The following is a 21,165-nucleotide window of genomic DNA, read 5'->3' as shown; positions in this document are numbered from 1 at the left end:
AGATAGAATCCAAGAGTAAAGGAGAAGCAAAACATTTCACCATGGCAGTGTGACAAACAATGTCAGTGGGGGGAAAAACAGTAGATAAGCAAAATGAACTCTTATTTACTACAAGCTGATCACCATCTTTATTTAGACAATCACATTTTCTCCATGGCCAGTAACTTCTGTAGCCCATAGGTGGGGCCATAGGTGCCCAAGCACCCACAAAATTCCCCTTGAAGGGGCTGGGCACCCACAAATTTCAGTGCCAGGGCCTTGCACGTTGCATGGCACCCACAGACCCTGGCACCCACGGTCATGGAGCCAAGTTGGAGCTCCTGCTGTAGCCACAGTGATGTGGGTTCCCTGTACAGCCAGACTACAGAAAGATTCGATATACAATGGATTCCAGAGCCACTACACTTCAAATAAGCCCTACAGAACTCAGCAAGGTAGAAATAAGCATGACAGAATCCACTAAGTGGTAAACTCAGGCAGCCATGGAATACTGTCATGCAATGGGAAAGTTACTTTTTTCAATCTGCACTGAAAACCCTGAGTGATGCTACTTACCCAAACTGTTTCAGAATTCCAGGAAGCATTTCAGCCAGTTGATCCATTGAAGGGTACATGTATCTGCAACAGTGATGATTGAAGACACAATTTAGTCAAGGTTCAGTTGCCTTCTAAAAAGGCAATGTACAAACAAAGCACCGGAACTCATTCAACACAAGTTTGGTGCTAAAGAACAAACTATACCAGTTTACCTCCACTGGGGCTATAATCTGCAAGACAAACGCATAGCTGTCAAGTGTCCCTTATTTGAAGGGACAGTCCCTTATTCCAGCGCCATGTCCCGCTGCTGTCCCTTATTGATGGATGTCCCTTAAAGGATGTCCCTTAAATTTCAAAGGAAGCAGCTCCTCTCCCTCCCTCCCTGCCGGTCAGGGAGGAGGGAGGCTCCAACTGTGTTGCTTGGCTGTGTTGCTCACCCAATAAGAAGTCTAAGAATGACTGGGGGGTGGAGTTTACATGCCTTGTGTGTGGCTAGTTAATGCAAGCTGAGGGGTTTTTGAATTCTGGATGCCATTTGGTTGCACGTGCTGCTGCAAACTTTGCAGTGCAAAGCCAGGCCGGGGAGCCATCTTAAGTTGAGGTTGCATAGGCCTTGTGGTGCATGTGATTCAGATTCTATTCAGTTGAACCTCTGGTTACAAAGTTGGTTGGACAGTGTTCTCGAAGCTACCAGAATGAGTTTGACCAGACTGCAGGAGGACAGGAAGACTGGAGTGCCTGGAACAGGTGAGGCTGCAGGTCCCTTATTTTGGCTGCTGATCCCTTATTTTCAAGGCTGCTGGTCCCTTATTTTCAAATCTGTAAGTTGACAGCTATGCAAATGTTCTTCAGAAGCAAAATGTCAGGTTTAATTAGCTCAATTCATACATACTGTGTGCCAGGTCACTTCATTAATATTAGTATTATTTCCATGTTTTGGCACTGAGGTTGACTCTACAGCAATAGTTCCATTCCCTCATTCTAGAATAGCTAGGATTAACCTTGACAATAGATAATTGCCATTGTGACATTACATATATAGGCACGTGGCCAAGAACAGCAGATGGCACGCACACATGAAAGAACTTTGTGGACAGAACATTATTCATTCATAAAACTGCAGCATGCACACAGCAAGCTATGTTTCTAGGCAGATACATTTCACCGGTGGCAGGGAGCTGGGATGGAATATGTTTGCTTGCTACCACTTAATATGTGAAGCAGCCCTGAAAAGCCTGTTATTCTGGACTGGTTCAAAACTCCCAAATTATTCATATGGCAACTCTCACCATGAAGCATGTTACTCCAGGAAGAAAAGAAAGAAAAGGCTGGCATTTGCAACAAGAAGGGATGCAAGACCATATACTTTCGGCACCATAAGGAGCAATTTTGGACAAAGATGTATCTCCACTACCAACAGTTTTTAATTCCTCTGTGCCCTTCCCCCACTCACCCTCCAAACATACCTACAGTCTCATGTGTTCATGCTGTCAATATTCAATGAAGTATTCATGTCACCTAAAGTTTATCCCTAAGAATGATTTATGAAATCTGCTCTTTCAAATCATCCTCCAAGGGTCTGCTCAGGGTACCTCCCATATTCAGAGTTTAGGCATGTGGCTACTGGAGACAAAGCCATCTCTGTAGTGAAGCCCCAGTGATGAAATTCCCTTCTCTGGAAATGTCCAGCCGGGGCCAACTCCATTATTATTATTTTCTACTGTGTTAAAGAGGGTTTCATTTAGTGGGCTTTAACGGAAGATTGAATTTTGTTTCCTTTTCTCTTTTAAACTGGATTTCATATTATTGTGCAGTAAGTTTGCAGAACTTACCCAGGTGGAAAAGAGGCTGCCCCATCTTGCTGTCCAGGTGCATCCACGTGGCAGACTGCAAAATGTTGTGTGATTTCTTGCATGTCTTCAAAATTGAAGAGGGGGTTGAAGCAAGTTTTGTCTTTAAGGAAGAAGGGCGGAGAGCAAGAAGAGAAGGTAGAAACATCAATGAGAGAACAGCAGTTGTCAGTCCTTGACACCTTGCAAATTGAGACCTCCATCCCCCAAATCTCGAAACAAGGAGTTCACTTAGACAAGTTATTCTTTTTTTAAAAAAAAGAGAGGAAAAAGTAAGTTTGCTTGATAGGTACCAAGTAAAAAGAGGCCTTTCAAATCAATGCCACTGCTCTAGTTCTATGTGTTTTTGTAGCACAAGTTCTAAGAGCAGGTTTTCATAAAGGTTTTACCACTGTCTATTTCAGTTCATGCCTCATTTATATTTGTTTTATATGGTCCTAAGCAAAGTGCTAAGGACCAGATTAAACAAATATACAGTAGGAAACACAGCACTGCTGCCATGAGCTGCCATACGTCTGGATTTTCCTGGACGTGTTGCCCAGACACTGCTGCCCACTGTAGAATTATGTCTGGAAAATGCTTTGGTGCATGTAGAAGCTGGACCTGCTTAAAAGAGTGCTTAATTACTGTGCAGGCAATGTATATAAATCAGCAAATGCAGTCCCATGGATCAGTATGGATAAGAAGAACTAAGCTAGAATTAATGCACTTTGTCACAAGAGAAGCAGCTGTTTGTGCACACTTGTTATGAGAGCAGTGAAGGCGTGCTCCACCTTGCTGATACATTATCACACTTACGGTTGAGTCCAATATCATGGTATGTTAGAATGGCAGGCCTATTTCCTCGGGGAGTCCCACACATGGTAACATGGACAGAGCCATGTACTGTCTCAATATCTTGTTCCTGTAGGGGAGAGGGGGACCATTAGTAGGCAGCAAAAATAAGGATTTTACATTCAACAAAATGGTACCTTAATTAACCATCAGATAGTTACCTAGCACCACTTTTGACTGGTGTTGAATGGATCTATTTACTACTACCAGAATTTCCAGTAGTAAATCCTTCACTTTTCACTGATTGGCTACCAACTTGCACTTTCAAATGGTGCAGAATTCCTTCACAGGACTACAACAATTTTGTTTAGACATCAATTGCCCGCAGTTCACTACATACATATGCTAAAAAGACTACTGTGTGCTAGCAACTCAAAACTGATACCGTGATTTGAGTACTTAATTCTGCAATCTAAACTAGGAAAATGAAGCCTGTGAACACAATCACAGTGGAACACTATCAGGACCTTGTTATGCTGAAAATATTCAGCAATTACATTGCTTATTCTAGCAAGGGAATGGGTCTAAAGGCATATGATATAGCAATCCTGCTGAAGCAAAGTGGACCTGGTAGAAAGGTTGAAAATAAAAATATTTGTCCATTAGAAGTATTGGCTTTAGGATACATAGGACTTCTTGTAGGATCTACAAAAAAATAAACAAGTATTCTTGTCCACTGCCAGTCCTGCAACCAATAATAGTTTTTCAAACGGTTGTCTGAAATTATTATGTACACATTTAGAAAGCTGCTACCTACAGTGTTGACTGCTACCCTCCTGTGGTAAAAACTGTATATGTATATAGGACAGATTTCTTCATGCAAGAATAATCACCCCTGACAAATCTACTGCTACTCTCTAGTAATCTATTTGCTACCATTACTGTCTGGTATTAGTGTAAGAACTGCTTAGAAGTAGGTCTGACCTCACCCTACAAATTACAGCAATTTAGTAATTTTACTTGCTATGAAAATTTAAAACAGACATCTACAAATACCTTCCACTCCACAACATGCTCTTCTTATATGTAGACAGAAAAGTGCCCATTATGCAATTGTTTGACAATCAAAACCTCTCACAATTTAGAATTCTGAAAGGCTGACATTACAAACTGTAGGATGCAATTTGTTTACCAAGCATCTTTTCCTTGCTGCACATAAACCTTAGAAACAGAACGCTCACTCAAGGTCACATAACTCAAGAGTGTACCTCTCTGCATCTAGGATTCCATAACCTTAAGAAACTGACAGACCATAAAAGGATGCTTCATCTTACTCCAAAGTTTTATCACATATAAAGCACTACAGTATACAAATACTGAACACCCATATCAGTCTTTAAAGAAGAACTATACATTTTAGTTTTTACTTTACTTTTTCCCACTGGAAGTACTTACAGCATTATGTAATAAATAGGCAGTATCTTCCACATCCAGCACCATTTTTAGACAGTGCAGTTTGATATTAATCTCAAGGAGTCCAGAGAGAAATAAGGATCAGATTTTACTTGGACCCTATGGTAAGCTGGGTTATATAGCCAAGCTGTTGCTCTGCCTAAGCCCACAACTCCCATAATGCTCCATCAGAAAAACTAACACAAACTAGTTCAGAAGGACGTCATTCTTAAGTAGGATTTAAGACCGGTTTAACCGCAAGTGCCCATACCATACAGGTCAGACATCCACAGTGGGGGCAGGGAAGGGGCAAGGCAATACTGGGTTTTACTGTCTGGAATAGCCCTTGGTTTATGTGTAGCAGTAGTCGTGCTAATGCCATACAGTATCTTGAGGAGGAAATCCATCTCCATGGAGAGCCTTGCCACTGGGTGAGCACAATGTGCCAGATTATTTTTGACCCAGCTGAAAGATCCTACTTATGAAAGCCTTCTGTTCTGTCAATGTCACCCAGTTTCATGAAAAGCACGGCGGAAGATTGAGGTCTTAAAACTCACACTGGTTTAGTGCTCCGAGGGTACAGGGAAGAGCACGCAGTCAAGAATGCAAATGAATAAGTGTTTAGAAGTGTCAAAAAGTAAGCTGAAAATCACTTGGGTCATATGGGAGGAGAGTGCAGTATAGAACACTATCTGAGCCTTGTGGTGAAATCAGTGTGAAAGACCTGCCTCTCATAAATACAGTTCTTATGGTAGAATGATCTGATGCAAATTTCACTTGGAAGTTGCTTTTTAAAAATTAATCTCTGGAATTACTGAAGATCACAAATTGCTGCAACACTCTCTTAAACCCCAGGTGTAAACTGGATTGTTCGGGGGAAATGTACCACTACTGTTACCACTTTGAGATATTTTATATACTGGTGACTCTCTACATACACAGGGGTTCCAGTCCAGGTCTCCCACGTGCATATGTGAAATCGCAAAAAATGGGGAGCACTCTGGAGAGTCCTAGTGGCTCATGAGGAGACTCATCCCACAGCACGAAGAGGACCTGTTCGGGCTCCACAGAGGATCTCTTTGTGAACCGAAGGGGCAGCGGGGCTTTGCTGAGCTACTCAGCCTCACTGCCTAATAGCTGATTTGTGAGGTAGCGCAGCAGCAGTCGCTGCTTTCCAGAGCATCAGCAAGCCCTGCTGCTTAACAAAGTCCCTCCCCCTCCCCCCAAGCTCACAGGAGCCTGCGCGGCATGGGGGCTTGCTCAGCTGAGGCACAGGGAAGCAGTGACTGCTACCCTACTCCACTGAGACATAAACAAATACTACAACTATTAGGCAGGAAAGATGCATGCAATTGGCGCTTTAGGTGCATGACGGAGCCTTTTAATGAAGGTCCAAAGTTAAGAACAACTTCCAAAGAGCTGCATCATTCAAAATCTCATTTTTACAACACCATCAAGTAATGCAGTGGTGTGCAGAGAATCACACAAAGCTGCTACACAAGAGCATCGTGGATGAGCAGCCCTGAAGAAATGTTCAAGTGTCCTCTGCAGGAGAGCCATATCATGTAATGCAATCCATAGTAATTAGAAGTATATGCTACAGTGTCTGCTGTGATGCAAGAGTGAAGTAAAAAAAGGAAGCTATACATCTCTTAAAAAACACATAACAGACATGTGTCATAGAGCCAAAACCAATTTGTGCTCCAGTGAATTTCTCAAAGGATGTGGATGTATACACCTCCCTTTCATACAGGGTAGGGGCTTTCTCCTTCAGGGCCACCATGCAGGCACATCCACCCCTTTTGACTTGTTTGATCTTGGGCATTGTTCTTTAACATAAACTGATTATTCTTCTGAGACTCAACTGCTCCTATGAGGTGATGAGCATCAGGTGCACTGCTGCTTTAACCCAACTCCCCACAAGGTGATTTGCCTGCTGGTTGGAAAGGACTCAATCTCCCTAGGTGTGAGGATGTCTCTGTTATAGTTCCAGGTGAGAGATGGTGAAGTGTTTGCTTTTTTTCTGCTGCTTTTGGATTGTTTTTATTTAATGGATCTATTTTTCTGTATATGGTTAATGGTCAGTTGACTGTTTTGAGTGTTTTATTGACATGAATAGATGGGGCTGTGTGCTTTGGTTTTGTGCAAGTGGAATGAGCTAAGTGACTATGGATTTCTTGAACTATTTATGAGATCTTTATGTTGGAACTGTAATCATGTTGCATTTTATGTTTCTTGATGTCTGTATACAATTTGTTTTATGGTACTTAGTTTAAAGTATGTAAAATAATGTTACAAACATTGGTTTTGAATATGGAATTTGTACTGTGCTTATGCAGAATTCTTGTTGGGATTTGTTAAAAAGAAAGAAAAATGAAGTCATCTATAAACAAACTAAATCAATGCATAAAAAATAGTACAACAAACATTGTTGTGTAAAGCAGCTTTTTGTTTGTTTTGGGTGCGGTCACAGACACTTTTTTATATATTTCTGTTGTAGAACACGTGGCTCCCATAGTTATAGATTGTAACTCCTGCCTCCTCACAAATACCATAATTCCAGCTTATTTTAAGACCATGTCCCCAGATTGTTAATTGGATTGAAAACTTTCCCATGCAGGAGCACATTTGCAAAAAGAATTCATGACAAGGACAAAGTACAGCCAAATCAAAGCCTTCTTCCCAATAACAAAGCTCCAAGCTTCATATCACAACTGACCTGTTTGTCTGATTTCAGGGAAGATTTTTTTCAATAAAGATGTAGCATACTGAAAACAGATGGCATCATCCCCTAATCAACGTCAGTGTTGTAGTAAGAGGCTCTTTACTGACCGATCTGTATTAAAACACTATCTTGGGGGCGGGTGGGGTGGGGGGAAACCAAGGTACACTAATCCGATAGAAGGATAAAAACAAATGTGCCATCTGGTCACGTTATCTCTTGCTTTTAAAGAGGCAGTTTCCTGCTCACTAGACTAAACAATTGCACGTGATTATTAGTCAAATACATCCAAGAGGTGCCATCACAGCTTGAACTGGACCGGAGCAGTTACACTTTGGCAACTGTCTTCATTACAGGAAACATTTGCATGTCAATTCCAAATGAACAACCACATTAACGGCAGGAATACACAAAGAGCTGTGGCACTTGTGGAGGGTAACTACTTTTATTTGGCAAGAAATCAGATAGCCACTAAAGCTATTGGATACCAAACCAAGAAACACCAGGACTGATTGGATGAGAATGACAGTGAGATTGAATGCATGATTGACAAGAAAAGGAAGGCCTTTCAGATCTGGCAAAGAGATAGAAACTGTGCCACTAAGGGGGGGGGGCGCTACTTTGTAGGTAGCATGCTGTACTTGCATACTCCATGTCTGAGGAAGCTTTAAGGAAGCATCAAGCATTTAAGACTAGCCATGTTTCCCAAGGGGGCTCTGCACATTCCTCATTTTGTTTGAAATAAAGTATTGTAACAGTCAACCTTTTGAGCCAAAACTGGCTCAACAAAGTAGGCAGCTGTCAATTTAGGCACGCAGCACTTCACAACAAGGAACCAATTAAATTCAGCGGAAGTCAGCAGAAGAAAGAACCAACAATAGCAAGAGACTCAAAGAAGATGCCTAAGCTAGCCTGCAAACAGTTATTACCTATATTTGTTTGAAATGTGATGCCACATACCCACTCTGTTTGTAGCACGCTCCTTTAAGATTTGTCAGTGTTGTGCATGCGTGGCACAAAGCCAAGAATCCAAACAACACACCATGCTACAACCAGGGAGTTTCAGATATAATCCTATAATCAAAACAGTCAGGTCTGTATCATAAAGCACACAGCCTTGGTGTGGATAGGGCTACAGAAGGATCTATTTTTAATTTAGTAGCCATATATGTTTTAACAGAAGCACCCACATATTCTGTGGAACAAATACTGTTCTAACAAGGTACAGGAAAAGTCTCACCTATTTACTGTTATGTTAACTGAAATTTTCGCATCATGGGTACAAAAAAGCGTAGATTTGCTGTTTCAAAAGTTACACAGCCAGTCCTCCTCCTGCAACCAAGCAGCAACTCCAGCCCATTCCAACCAAAGTAGATCTTAACGCTTCAAAGACACTCCATTTATAATAACCATTTTCTATAGTTACACATCTGATACAAATTTACCACAACTCAAGTCTACTTGTCAATGAACGTAGTCTACCTCTAGGCTGTACTGAATAACTGAATGCTCCCTACAGGGGGGGAAATGGTATTTCCTTCAAAAAAGATGGAAGAGAAACCTTCCAAGAAGACACTAGGTGTTAGTGAGAAGGCTAGTCTAGAATCCTTTCCCTCCAAATATGCTTCTTTTTTCTGTTTTAAAGATGGAGGGAATGCTTTCATACAGATAGAAATCAGTCCTGCAAGCCTTTTATTGTATAGACGCAGATAGGCCTTGTTATGGAAATGGTCAAACAAGCCAAGTTTGGGCAGGAAAAAAAGTACATCACAAGCTTGATTAGCATGTAATGAGCACACAGTTCTCCAAGTTTCTTTATCTAACAATTTTAATATTTTTCTATGCTTAGGGCATAACACAGGGTAAACATTAGATGCCCATTTATGTGCCCTGATTGCATGCTGATTTGAAACTTTGGGAATGTTGTGCAGTTTTTTTCTAGGTATTTAACTACAGGAATTTCTCTTCCTCCCACTGCACTGTCGCCATGTGGATAGATCAATACAGCTATTTCAATAGAACAGAACACACTCATCTTGTTACAGTACAAGAAAGGTTTGGTTCACTAAACACACAACATGATGAAGAGTTCAACCGCTGGTCATTAAAAAATGGCCAAGAGCTATGCCACTTTAACTGATTGCTTGACTCCTCTTCACCACTTGTAGTGGTGTGGTAGCGGAGGCACAAGTCTCAGATTGCAGGCTGGACTACACTACTACAGTGCAAGAAATAACTTCTGTATAGACTCCTGTGAGCTTCATGCAAGCATTCAGAGGCTCCTGAATCTCTGGATGATTCCCTGATATGGGCTTGTGTCATATCATATTGCATTATATCACATCTAGAGTTACTCCCAGATCAGTAATGTACAAATATACATGACTGCTCTGAGGCTTTGACAACATGTATAACCATGTAGTATTTGTTTCTGCTTGGAATCGGTAGTTTACCTAACTCTAGGGTAATTTGAAGCCTAGCAAATCTTTAACCTAAAGCTGACCCAGTAAAGATCTGGCAAACATTTATTTTCTTCAGTACAAACATTGACACATTTAATACAAATCAATCAACAACTGGTTCTCAAGCCACCACCCTTTGCTGTTTCTATTTGTAAGTTTTTAGAAACCAGTATGAGAAATGTGTGTGGCAGAAAAAACATAAGATGGAACAGAGACAGCATCCTAGAAAAGTAACTACTAGGGAACCTGAAGCAATTTATTTACTCATGCTGCTGCAACAGCATTTTTACATAAATTGATATTTTCATTTGATTTTCTGTCTGGCCTTCACCATAAGAACCCAGAGCAGGTTACAACAATAAAATATACAATTATGAAAACAAACAAAACCATTACAATTATAAAACATAAAACTGTTCTGAAAGGAGCAGAACAGTATAACATGGTTTCGACAAGATTTACGAAGGTTTATTAAAATAATCATGGAGTAGTTTTAGTTTTGCTAAGCAGGGCATAAATAAAAAGTATAGTTAAGAATCTACAAGTTGATTATATGTATGTCCATAATTTAAGAGTTCTGAAATAAGTTTTTACTAAATTGGAAGATTCACTTACCTGAACATCAAAGTCAGGTAGGAGATGTGTGATTGCCTAGAAAAGCATCATACAGAAGGAGGTCAGAGGAAAAGAATCCAGGTGGTTTGATTTCAATTTCAAAATGCAAACAAACAGCAGCAGCAACACAATATTTCATTGTGGAATTCTCCTGCTCATGGCTGTCTGGTTCTCTACACTCCCCTTTTCCAGGACACTCCATTCCATTCTCCCCCTCTTTGGTATTCCACCCCCTCCCCTCCATCAGTCATCCAGCATTCCATTACCACTGGGCATGCTCAGTCCTCATTGGGCTGCTTTCTGTTCGAATCCCCATGCAGCAAATGTTGTTACTCTATATATATACATATTGCAAATCTTGAGGCTTCCCCACCCCCCACAATCCTGCTGATAACATTTCTCTTCTGTGTTGATGGTGCATGACCAGCACTCAAGAGTACAGAGATCATTATTAGTACAGTGGTACCTCGGGTTAAGTACTTAATTCATTCCAGAGGTCTGTTCTTAACCTGAAACTGTTCTTAACCTAAAGCACCACTTTAGCTTAATGGGGCCTCCTGCTGCCGCCGGGCCGCTGGAGCGATTTCTGTTCTCATCCTGAAGCTAAGTTTTTAACCCGAGGTACTATTTCTGGGTTAGCGGAGTCTGTAACCTGAAGTATGTAACCTGAAGTGTCTAACCCGAGGTACCGCTGTTTATGATGGTGCTAGAAGATCAGGGATGGGGAACTGTATCTGGCTGGTGGGATGGATCCTTAATTCCCCCATTCTTCCTGTGTCAGCTTTAACAGGTGGGTGTACAACCCACATGTCAGTCATTGGAAACGAGATTAAGATGTCGGACAAATGGCACCTGCCAAAATTCAAAAGGGCTCACTGTGACTGCTGATCAACCGATCAACAGTTACAGTGACCTCCTTTGAAGGTGCACTTCAAAGCGTGCCTTTTTCAAAGGGTTTTTCCCCCTATTTCAATCTGCTTCTCAAAATGGAGCTTTGATTTGGGAAGTGGCTTGAAAGTGGACAAGCTACTTTGAAGGCACACTCTTCTGCCAACTGGCACTTGGAACATACCTTCTGAGAAGCTTGCTCCATTTGCTCTGCAGAGTGGGGGGACAGCTCCGTTTTAGGAAGCAGTTTGAATGCAAACTGTTTCAACATGGAGCAAACAAACCCTACTGGGGAACTCCCCGTGTGCAGCTGATCCCAGGGAGGCTTCCTCTCAGCACTGATCAGCGATGACAGAAAGCTCAACTTGCAAAGGAATAACTGGAAGTTCACATTAAGTTCCTAATCATTCATTTGCATCCATGTCCGTACAGGCCCCACACCTGAAGTCATATAGAATGTCAGCTGAAGGGCAGGTGGCTGTGGTTTGTGCAAAACATCCATTTGGGCCAAACTGGAACCAGTGCCAGGACTAATTAAACCCACAGGCTGCATGTTCCCTGCTGCTGTTTAATTTTGTCTTAACAGAATTTCTACTTTTTAGAACTAGGGTTTGTGAAACTTGGAACTCCAAGAGAATAGTAGTATTCAGTGTAACATTAGTTATGAGCCATGGTTAGTGCACAGAGTTGGAGGATTTCTGCTTTGCTCCTTCCTTGCTCCCAGTGGGGACACAACTCACAGAGGTCATATTAACATTACATTTGAAATGGTGTGGTCTCGTTTGCCCAAAATCTAGTGGCAACAAGTTGAGAAAGGCTGCTTTAGAGCATTATGCTTTACAGGAAAAGGACAATTGGATGATCCAGTGTGATCTTGTGCTCTCCCAATACCAACGCTACTATCACCAGTAGGGTACCTAGGCTCCCTTGCACCCTTGGTAAGAAGTTGTACTGGTGAACCCCTGTCCCTTGTGTCATTGGCAAGGAGATGTTGGCAGTCCAGAGCAGTGGAGAAGTGGCCTGGGGAGCACATGGACTGACACATGAGCTCCTAGTCACTCCCAGTCAATGCTCCTGGCAAGCGTGCCAACATGAAAATTCAGCTGCTAGCATTTCCAAAGCAAAGGTTAAGTCATTTGAAGTGATGCTCTATTATTCTGTTTCACTTATGTAAACCGAGTCCTTTGGTTCTCTTATTCCCAGGGTGGCATAAGAACAGAAAGTGAAGCAATTTTTAAAAGGCAGGGTAAAACAAACATTAAAAACGGGCCTACCTTATGTTATAAAATTCTTGAGCAAATAATACATTCTTTATTTGGTGGCAGAAGACATAAGATTCAGGGTCATGTGGGCTATGATGGACCTTTTTCTGGTGGCCATGCACCTAACCTCAGAAGGCAGGGGCATCTGAAGAAGGGCTTCAAAAGATAGCCTCCGCCTTAGGACAAATTCATGTGGGAGTCAGTGGTCCATCATCAGCAGGTTTAGCTTACCTCTTCTCTCTCCACTAATGGTTTCACCTCCGTAATGTGAGCGTCAGGGCCGTCTGCCGACATTGTCAGTAGCTGGTACCTAAAAATGTCAAGAACAATAGTCCTGATTACAACTAATATTTACTACATACGAAAATAGATTTCTAAAATTTTACGAAATTTCTCAAGAGTGAAAAATGTAAAGGCATACAGAACACTGCAAAGATGAAAAGTATGGCACATAGACTACATGAGGCAATGAAAATTTATCATTGTTTCTTTCATCTGGAGTTACAAGATTACATGGAAGTTCTGTATTTTAATACCCAGGAATATACTCATACTAGGAATCAATCTTATGTGGCATCTTGAACCCAGATTGCTTGAATTAACAGAAACTAGATTAAGAGAAAGTATTAGGAACACTATGAACTATTAGTTTTTTTATTAGTACACCAAAAGGAACATGCCAGTCTATTTGCTTCAAGTAAAGTGCATAAAATAATGAAGGAAACCACAGGAGGGGAAGCTGAATAATAAGTTCCTGCAGTTTTCCAGCAGGAGCTGGCTAAAGGAACAAGCCTGCAGCCAGTGTAACACACAACAAAGTTTAGACACAGTAGCTTTGCGTCAGCTACAAAGTCCTGGATGTCCTTTAAACAGGAATGCAATTTTCCAACATATGATTAAGAACTGAAGCATTAAGAACTGGCTTTTAACAGTTACACTTTTTATATGGCTTCTGGTTTCTTTTGAAAAAGGATTACATATTTCTACAAAATCTTAACTAAGAAGTGTTAACTTGCAAAAGAAAAATAGATTAAATACTTGGTTGTTGATTATTTAAAGAAACTGTGAAGGATGTGCCACAAAGGGAAAGTCAGTTGCAAAAATTGGTTTAGCATCAAGTGCCACTTATAATGAGGAAAATGGCACTTTGTGTTCTGTCGAACATCAAAGGCTCCCTATCAAGATACAACCTCTAGAGGGAGTTAAGAGCACATGGACAAACTACTTATCATCTCATAAATGCAAGTCAAAGGAATGCTTTTTCAAGTTCATCTCATGATAAAATAGGGGAGGATTTATACAATGCCATAGCCACTGATGGGTTTGTTGGAGTGAGTGAGTGAATCAGGCTTAACAGCCTATGACATGGGAAGGCTGTGTGTCTTTCTACAATGCACCGCCAGTGGAAGCTGGTTCATTAGGGGAAATGGGCACTGGTTCTCACCAAGCTCAGCCAGCCCCCACCTGCCTGCCTTCTTACTTGCAACCAGTCCAGGCGGTGGATTTAGCTGTCAGTACCATCCTTTTTATTCTGTGTTGCCCTTGTAGAACTCAGCAGGTAGGAGGCTGGAGACAGAACTAAAGTTTGTTTGCTCTGGCTCCACCCAATTTTGGTCTCCCTGCCTTCTGCTATTCCAATCGTAATGGGCACCAGCCACCACTGATGCACTGCGAACAAAAAGCAAAATTTTGCTCTCCTGAGCAAGTTGACAAGGAAATGTTACATTTCCATGGAGTCAATACGAGTACAAATGCATAGGAAGCTCAAGGTGGTTTTATTCTTAAATGGTTGGAGGTCATTCAAGGATGAATTTGAAAACTTCAGCTCCAAAGCCAGTGTGGTGTAGTGGTTAAGAGCGGTAGTCCCGTAATCTGGTGAACCGGGTTCGTGTCCCCGCTCCTCCACATGCAGCTGCTGGGTGACCTTGGGCCAGTCACACTTCTCTGAAGTCTCTCAGCCCCACTCACCTCACAGAGTGTTTGTTGTGGGGGAGGAAGGGAAAGGAGAATGTTAGCCGCTTTGAGACTCCTGAAGGGGAGTGAAAGGCGGGATATCAAATCCAAATCCAAAGTAGGATCCCTGCCCATTAAGATATGTCAGCGTCAATTAATCATTAGATCTTGTCTCTTCTAATGAATGCCACAGTGGAAAGCGTATTATTTTATCTATCCACTGCACACAGATACAGCTAGAAGAATGAGGTGCTGGGAGAAATGTAACTGCATAATTAGAATACTTGCATTAAATGTACTTTGAGAAAAATTCCTATGTTCAGCAGGCCAAAATACAAAACTTGCTTTATATCTGTAGTTATTCATGCTAGCAAATTTACAGATGGATTTTAACAAGGTTCTCTACTGGGGCCCCTCTCCACCTTTTGCTACTTTATAGGTCATAAGGTCTTCTAAATAGAATAGCCTGCTTTATGCAGTCATAATAGGTTCCCATCAACCTCAGTCTCATTAATGCAATTGTGGCCAATCTAGTTAAGGATTAAAGCTCAACACTGTCACTCTTGTTAGAATTAATGACCCTTAATTGCGTAGCAAATTCCCCTTCAAATGGATCACGTACTTATGCCAAACTGGGAAGGAGAAAACAAAGTCACCGTGCGACCTCAAAAAGCATGACTAGGCACCGTGACTCCACAGCCTGGGTCTTCCAAGAGCCAACTATGCCACTGGTGTAGTTCTCATCTCCAACTGTAGAGCCTCCCTCCTCTCATGGCTTAACAACACAGAGACAAGAGCAGAGGTTGCCATCTGTGAATATAATTCTTCCCAGCATTTGTAGGACCTTGAGCTCTGGTACTTAAGGCAGCCAACACACACCCTCACCTTCAGTCCCCAAACTCTCTCAAAGTTTCTTGCTTTCAAGCTTGTTCTCAGGTGCTATATCACGTGTGTCTACGAAATTACGATTGATAGGCATATTACAATTAAAACCTGAAAGATCAGGAGTATACATTTGCCATTTTGGTTTTTGTTATGAACATTTAATAATAGTTGACTTCTAAGACCTATTATGAATTACATTTTAACCCTTTATCAATTTAGTAGCTTAGACTTAGTGAACCAAGTAGAGTTCATTTTGTAATTATGTACAGCAGAGTTTCAACAGTTGAAAGTGACCCAATCAAATCAACCTTTTTCTGGCTTATGTTTGGGTTATGCAAGTAATTTCCAAATTAAGTTACAGTGGTGCCTCGCAAGACAAAAAGAATCCGTTCTGTAATTCTCTTCGTCTAGCGGTTTTTTCGTCTTGTGAAGCAAGCCCATTGACGGATTAGCGGATTAGCGCTATTAGCGGTTTTTAGCGGTTTTTAGCGGCTTATCAGCTTATCGGATCAGCTGATAAGCGGCTTAGCGGCTTAGAAAAAAGGGGGGAGGAAAAAAAACCCGCAGGAACTTGCAAGACATTTACGTCTTGCGAAGCAAGCCCATAGGAGATTCGTTTTGCGAAGCACCTCCAAAACGGAAAACTCTTTCGTCTAGCGAGTTTTCCGTCTTGCGAGGCATTCTTCTTGCGGGGCACCACTGTATTTGTTTCATTGTTTCCACAATGTATATAAATTAGAATTAGGAGCTATAATCTTACAAGCCACATCTTGTTTAACAGTTCATATTGGAGAGGAGATATATAGAAAAGTATTTAACGTATTGATGACTTTTTTGTGGAATGCCCTCCTTAGTGAGGTGAGCCCGTCCCCTTCATTACTGAACTTCAGTTGAAATTTAACAACATCCTGTTAACCCAAGCATATTATTCTTGTCACTGATCTATCAATCACCTTCAAAGAAACTGCCTTGGCAATGTACATTGAAGATAATCAGAAACAGCTCGAAGAACAAAAACAGCAAATACATTTAAAACAAAACTGAAACCATACAAAGTAAACATTTGTGATAAAGACCTATTTATCCAGTTGAGAAAATCTGTGGCTGATGTCTTCAATTGTTTCTGGACAGTGCAGGTGTCTATCAAGGTAGGACAGGAATGATATTCCACAAAATGGTGGCAGCCACATTAAAGCCCTGCTGGCTGAGAGATACTGGCTGTGGCAACAGTGAATTAAAAACACTGATTTCAAATGGTTTTAAATGGGTTTATATTTGATTTTAAATTTTACCGTTTTAACATTTAGCTGTTTGCCACCTTGGGTTCCTCTGGGAGGAATAGCAGGAAACAATTTTTAATAAATATATTTTGGAACATGGTTCTTCATATTCCAGCAATTATAAGGGACAATGGGTAACCCTTACTACTTCTACTCTACTTGTTCTAGTCTCTCAACTGTATCTTTATTATACCCATATTCTACAATTTTTCCAGAGGCTGTTATCTAACTGTTCTAGACAAACAGAAACCAAGTTCATTTTTTTTTCAAGAACTCTATACCACCCCTACACAGAAGCGTCTATGGTGACTTAGTCAAGACAGTAGTTTAAAATACAACACATACAACATCATCCACAAAATAAAATAAATCCACAACAGCCAAACAATTGTGCTAAAAGCTTAGTACTAGTAACCAGAAAATGCCTGGATGAACAAATTAGGAAGTGTCAAAAATCTGCTAATCCAGATTCACTGCCCTCACACAGAAGTTCATCTATTTATTTATTTAGCTAGATTCATATGCCACCATTTATCAAAAGATCCACATTTTATGCACATTTTACAGAAGTTCAAAATACTTCTATTAAAAACTGCATCAGAACATCTATATCTTTCCAAATGTGTGCAATCACACTGAGGGAAGGGTATGTGCATTTTGATATGGAACCATACAAATGACATTTCCCACTGAAAGCTGGACAGCTGAACAGACCATAGCTACTGCAAACAAAGATAATCTTTTGGCAAAATAAGAAAACTGCTTCCCTTCTGATTCTTATTGGCATTGTCATAATTACTTATTGAAATAGACCACACACACACACACAGCATTTTTCTCAGTAATTTAACATGTTTCTCCCAAAGGTGCTTATCTTTACACAGAAGTCAAATCGAATGCTATGGGAAGTACCGTATTTTTTGCTCTATAAGACTCACCTTTTCCCTCCTAAAAAGTAAGGTGAAATGTGTGTGCGTCTTATGGAGCGAATGCAGGCTTCACAGCTATCCCAGAAGTCAGTACAGCAAGAGGGATTGTTGCTTTCACTGCGCAGCAATCCCTCTTGCTGTTCTGGCTTCTGAGATTCATAATTTTTTTCCCCTTGTTTTCCTCCTCCAAAAACTAGGTGCATCTTGTGGTCTGGTGAGTCTTATAGAGCGAAAAATACGGTAATTCCTTGATTCTACCACCAAAATGATTTCAGTGGAGATGAACGCTAGGTAAGTCAATGTTTTCCCCTTTTTAACATTCTAGCCCAGGGCTGCAAGAGGCAACAGAAGAAGGCAAGACTACACTCTCTCTCTCTCTCTTTAAGATGATAGTTTTCTGCATGCAAGGGATTTTTAATAAGACACTCAAATGTGGGGAACCTTTTCTTCAAGGAGTCACAGTGTGGCATCGATATGCCTTTAATCAGACTGTTAACTTTCATCCATTGCCACTACTGATTAGTTGAAGCCACAGGCTACTAAACAGTTACAACACTTGACATGGAAAAGTATTTCATCAGAGGGCTTGAAAGAGAAGTAAATAAAATATGCAAAGGAAAAAATGCTATTTTGATATGAAAATTTATAGGGTAACTGAAAAGTTATCAACCTAACCCAAACAAAACTCAATTCCAACTCAAATTCTCCCTAGCTTATGTCGAAAAACAAGTACCAGTGAATTCAACAGACCTTATTCCCAAGTTTATGTAACAATAAAGCCTTAGAATCAGAACTTCAACATCTCTCATCCGCAAGCACTAATCTGTTTTCCAAATTGTAACTGGATTAATCCTTTATTATATCCCAAAGTAAAATGAGAGTAGCTTTGATCTATTGCCTTCTCACATTTTAAACAGAACATTTGAGAAATATTTTGTGAGGCATGTTAAAATCTTTCTCTAATTATGTATTGGAAATATGTTAGAAATATTAATACAAAGAAATCAGAAATTTTGATTTCTAACTCTGACTTCAAGAAGGGAGGGCCATCAACAGCTCAGAATCAGCTAATTTTTGCAGACTGTATACTGATGCTTCATTTACCTTTGTGAAATATCTAGATTTATTGTATTTTTTACTTTGTCTTTTTGATTATCTGGATAGTTAGTTAGCACTTTGTATATGTTTTCCATATTAAAATAGTCACTGTTACCAATCACTGATACAGATTGACTTGTAATACTGATGACTTGTCCCCCCCTTTTCTTGCAACAAAATTCCCAAGAACAATTCTTCCTCAAAGCAGACTATTTCAGTATATGTAAGCTACCTTTACCCACTATCTGCATTTTTATCCTTGCATATATTAAATTGGTTTGTGGACCGCATTAGAAACTGCACATGCACACCATGAAAAACATGTGTACATTTGTGTATGTATGGATCAATCTAAAGCAACAAAACCACCATAATCATAAGGAAATCAGCTAAGCTAAAACAGTTAAAACTGTAGTTATCTGGGACCACCACCACAAAAGTCATAATCCAGTTACCAACAGGTATCTGCTTGGAGAAATATCCTCTACCTGCAAATTTATTTTTTAAACTTTTGATTATCATACCCAAGTCTAAAAACAAGTTCTCTGTTCAGTATTTTTTTTAAAAAAAAACTATGCCCAAGAATTCCCTAACCTGAAAACTCACATACCACATTGCTAACTTTGCTTTGCCAGAGTAAATACCTTTACTATCTCCAAGAACCTTGAACTTCGTCACAGTTCCCTTTCAGTTTATTGTTCAACTATGCTCTTTGGGACTTTGTTACTGCTAATATCAGGGGACATCTTATTTTACTTTGGTTTGTGCTTGCCTTCACTACTTTCTACATTGTTACTGGCCAGAATTCTTAGAAATAGTCATACCTCGTGTTGCGTTAGGTTCATCTTGCATCTTTTTGGCTTGTGAACACGGCAAACCCGGAAGTGTATACTTCTGGGTTTCCCCGTGTGCCCAAGTGCAGAAGAATTCTGCGCGCTTGCACAGAAGTGCCACTCTAGTTGCAACTTTTCAGGGTGCGAACAGCACCCAGAATGGATTGTGTCCACAACTAGAGGTACCATCGTTTTTCTTTAAGTTGCTTGCAAGGGACCATCCACCCACCCAACAAAGAGTTGCTTTTTCTGCTTTTCAGCATCCCAGGGAGTACAGTGGTACCTCGGGTTACATACGCTTCAGGTTACAGACTCCGCTAACCCAGAAATATTACCTCGGGTTAAGAACTTTGCTTCAGGATGAGAACAGAAATCGTGCTCCGGCAGCGCAGCGGCACCAGGAGGCCCCATTAGCTAAAGTGGTGCTTCAGGTTAAGAACAGTTTCAGGTTAAGAACGGACCTCTGGAACGAATTAAGTACTTAACCCAAGGTACCACTGTATTATTTCCATCCCCAAAGGTAGTAGTCCTAATGAAAGAAAGAAGAAGGGCTAGGTTTTTTTTTAAAGAGAGTTGAATATGGTTTGAAAACAAAATTGCTGCTTGAAATGTGTACACATCCACTTTCACCTCTGAAAGAATAAAAACCATCTCTGAGCAGAGGCACACCGTGAGAAGCAAAATATCTCAAATCACTTCATCTCTTTAAAAAATATGTCTCCAAATAAATTTCTACCCAACAAGTTATAAAGCTATTTTTCCCAGTACTGCAATTATTTCAAGGTTGTACATCACTGGTTGTTGTTTTTTAAAAAAATACACTGAGGGAAAAGAAAGAAAACAGAGCATAAAAACAAGCAAATGTGCATCCATAAAGATAAGAAATAATTGACCTATACAGTTGAAAAGTATGCCAAATCTATAGAATCACATAAGAAGGTAAACCCAGTCTCTTTTTCTTGATGAATATTCCAATGAACAAAAAAACCCATGCCATTTCTGTAAGAAGTCACTCTTGTTCCCATATCAATTTCTATGTTCATTCATCTACCCACCTTTCACTATCTACATCTATAACTTTCACCAATTAATTTGATAGCTCTAAGAGGATTAGTCTAATTTATGGAGGATAAGACTAGCAATGAATACAATTCATGGTCACTATATGCTACCTCTAGGATCAGACACAGAATGTTTCTAAGTACCAGTTGCTGGGGAACAGCACAATAATGTTATTGCCCTCATGTCCTGTCCCTGAGCTTCCCCTTAGACATCTGGTTGTGGGTAAACAAGATAGGCCTTTTGTCTGATTCACCATTTGGTCTCAATGGTCATATCTATCATTTTAAGTGTATCAGCTGCTTCTCAATAGCTGGCGGGAACAAGTTTTGTTACAACCAACATATTCTCTGGCAACAGTTTAGGCCTTCTATAATGAACACCTTCAAGGTATCCAAGAACTAAGGTGATTTAACTCGGTTTCCCTTTGTGAGCTATCCCTTCAAGAATAATTGCAAAAATATCTGAAAGCTTTTTAGGTTTTCTCCATCTTACAAACAAGCAAGCAAGCAAGCAAGCAATTAATTAATAATAATAATAATAATATTTCTGCCACTCATTATTTC

General features: G+C 40.4%; 1 protein-coding gene across 7 annotated transcripts in view; it reads right to left on the bottom strand.

Annotated features, from left to right (window-relative positions):
* The window catches only part of NDRG1 (N-myc downstream regulated 1), an 83,510-nt gene that overhangs the window by 14,031 nt on the left and 48,314 nt on the right, over positions 1 to 21,165 (bottom strand). For all 7 annotated transcript variants that reach the window (XM_083516880.1, XM_083516881.1, XM_083516879.1 and 4 more), the window contains exons 2-6: positions 12,794 to 12,872; positions 10,413 to 10,448; positions 3,186 to 3,291; positions 2,370 to 2,490; positions 556 to 618 (exon numbers count right to left, since the gene is read on the bottom strand). In XM_083516880.1, the coding sequence (XP_083373006.1) occupies positions 556 to 618; positions 2,370 to 2,490; positions 3,186 to 3,291; positions 10,413 to 10,448; positions 12,794 to 12,872 (405 nt within the window). The remainder of the gene's footprint in view (positions 1 to 555; positions 619 to 2,369; positions 2,491 to 3,185; positions 3,292 to 10,412; positions 10,449 to 12,793; positions 12,873 to 21,165) is intronic.

This window comes from Podarcis liolepis, assembly GCF_965112155.1.
Source record: "Podarcis liolepis genome assembly, chromosome: 8".
Taxonomy (NCBI): domain Eukaryota; kingdom Metazoa; phylum Chordata; class Lepidosauria; order Squamata; family Lacertidae; genus Podarcis; species Podarcis liolepis.
Note: the sequence above shows the minus strand (reverse complement) of the source record. Positions and strands in the feature narration are given on the sequence as shown.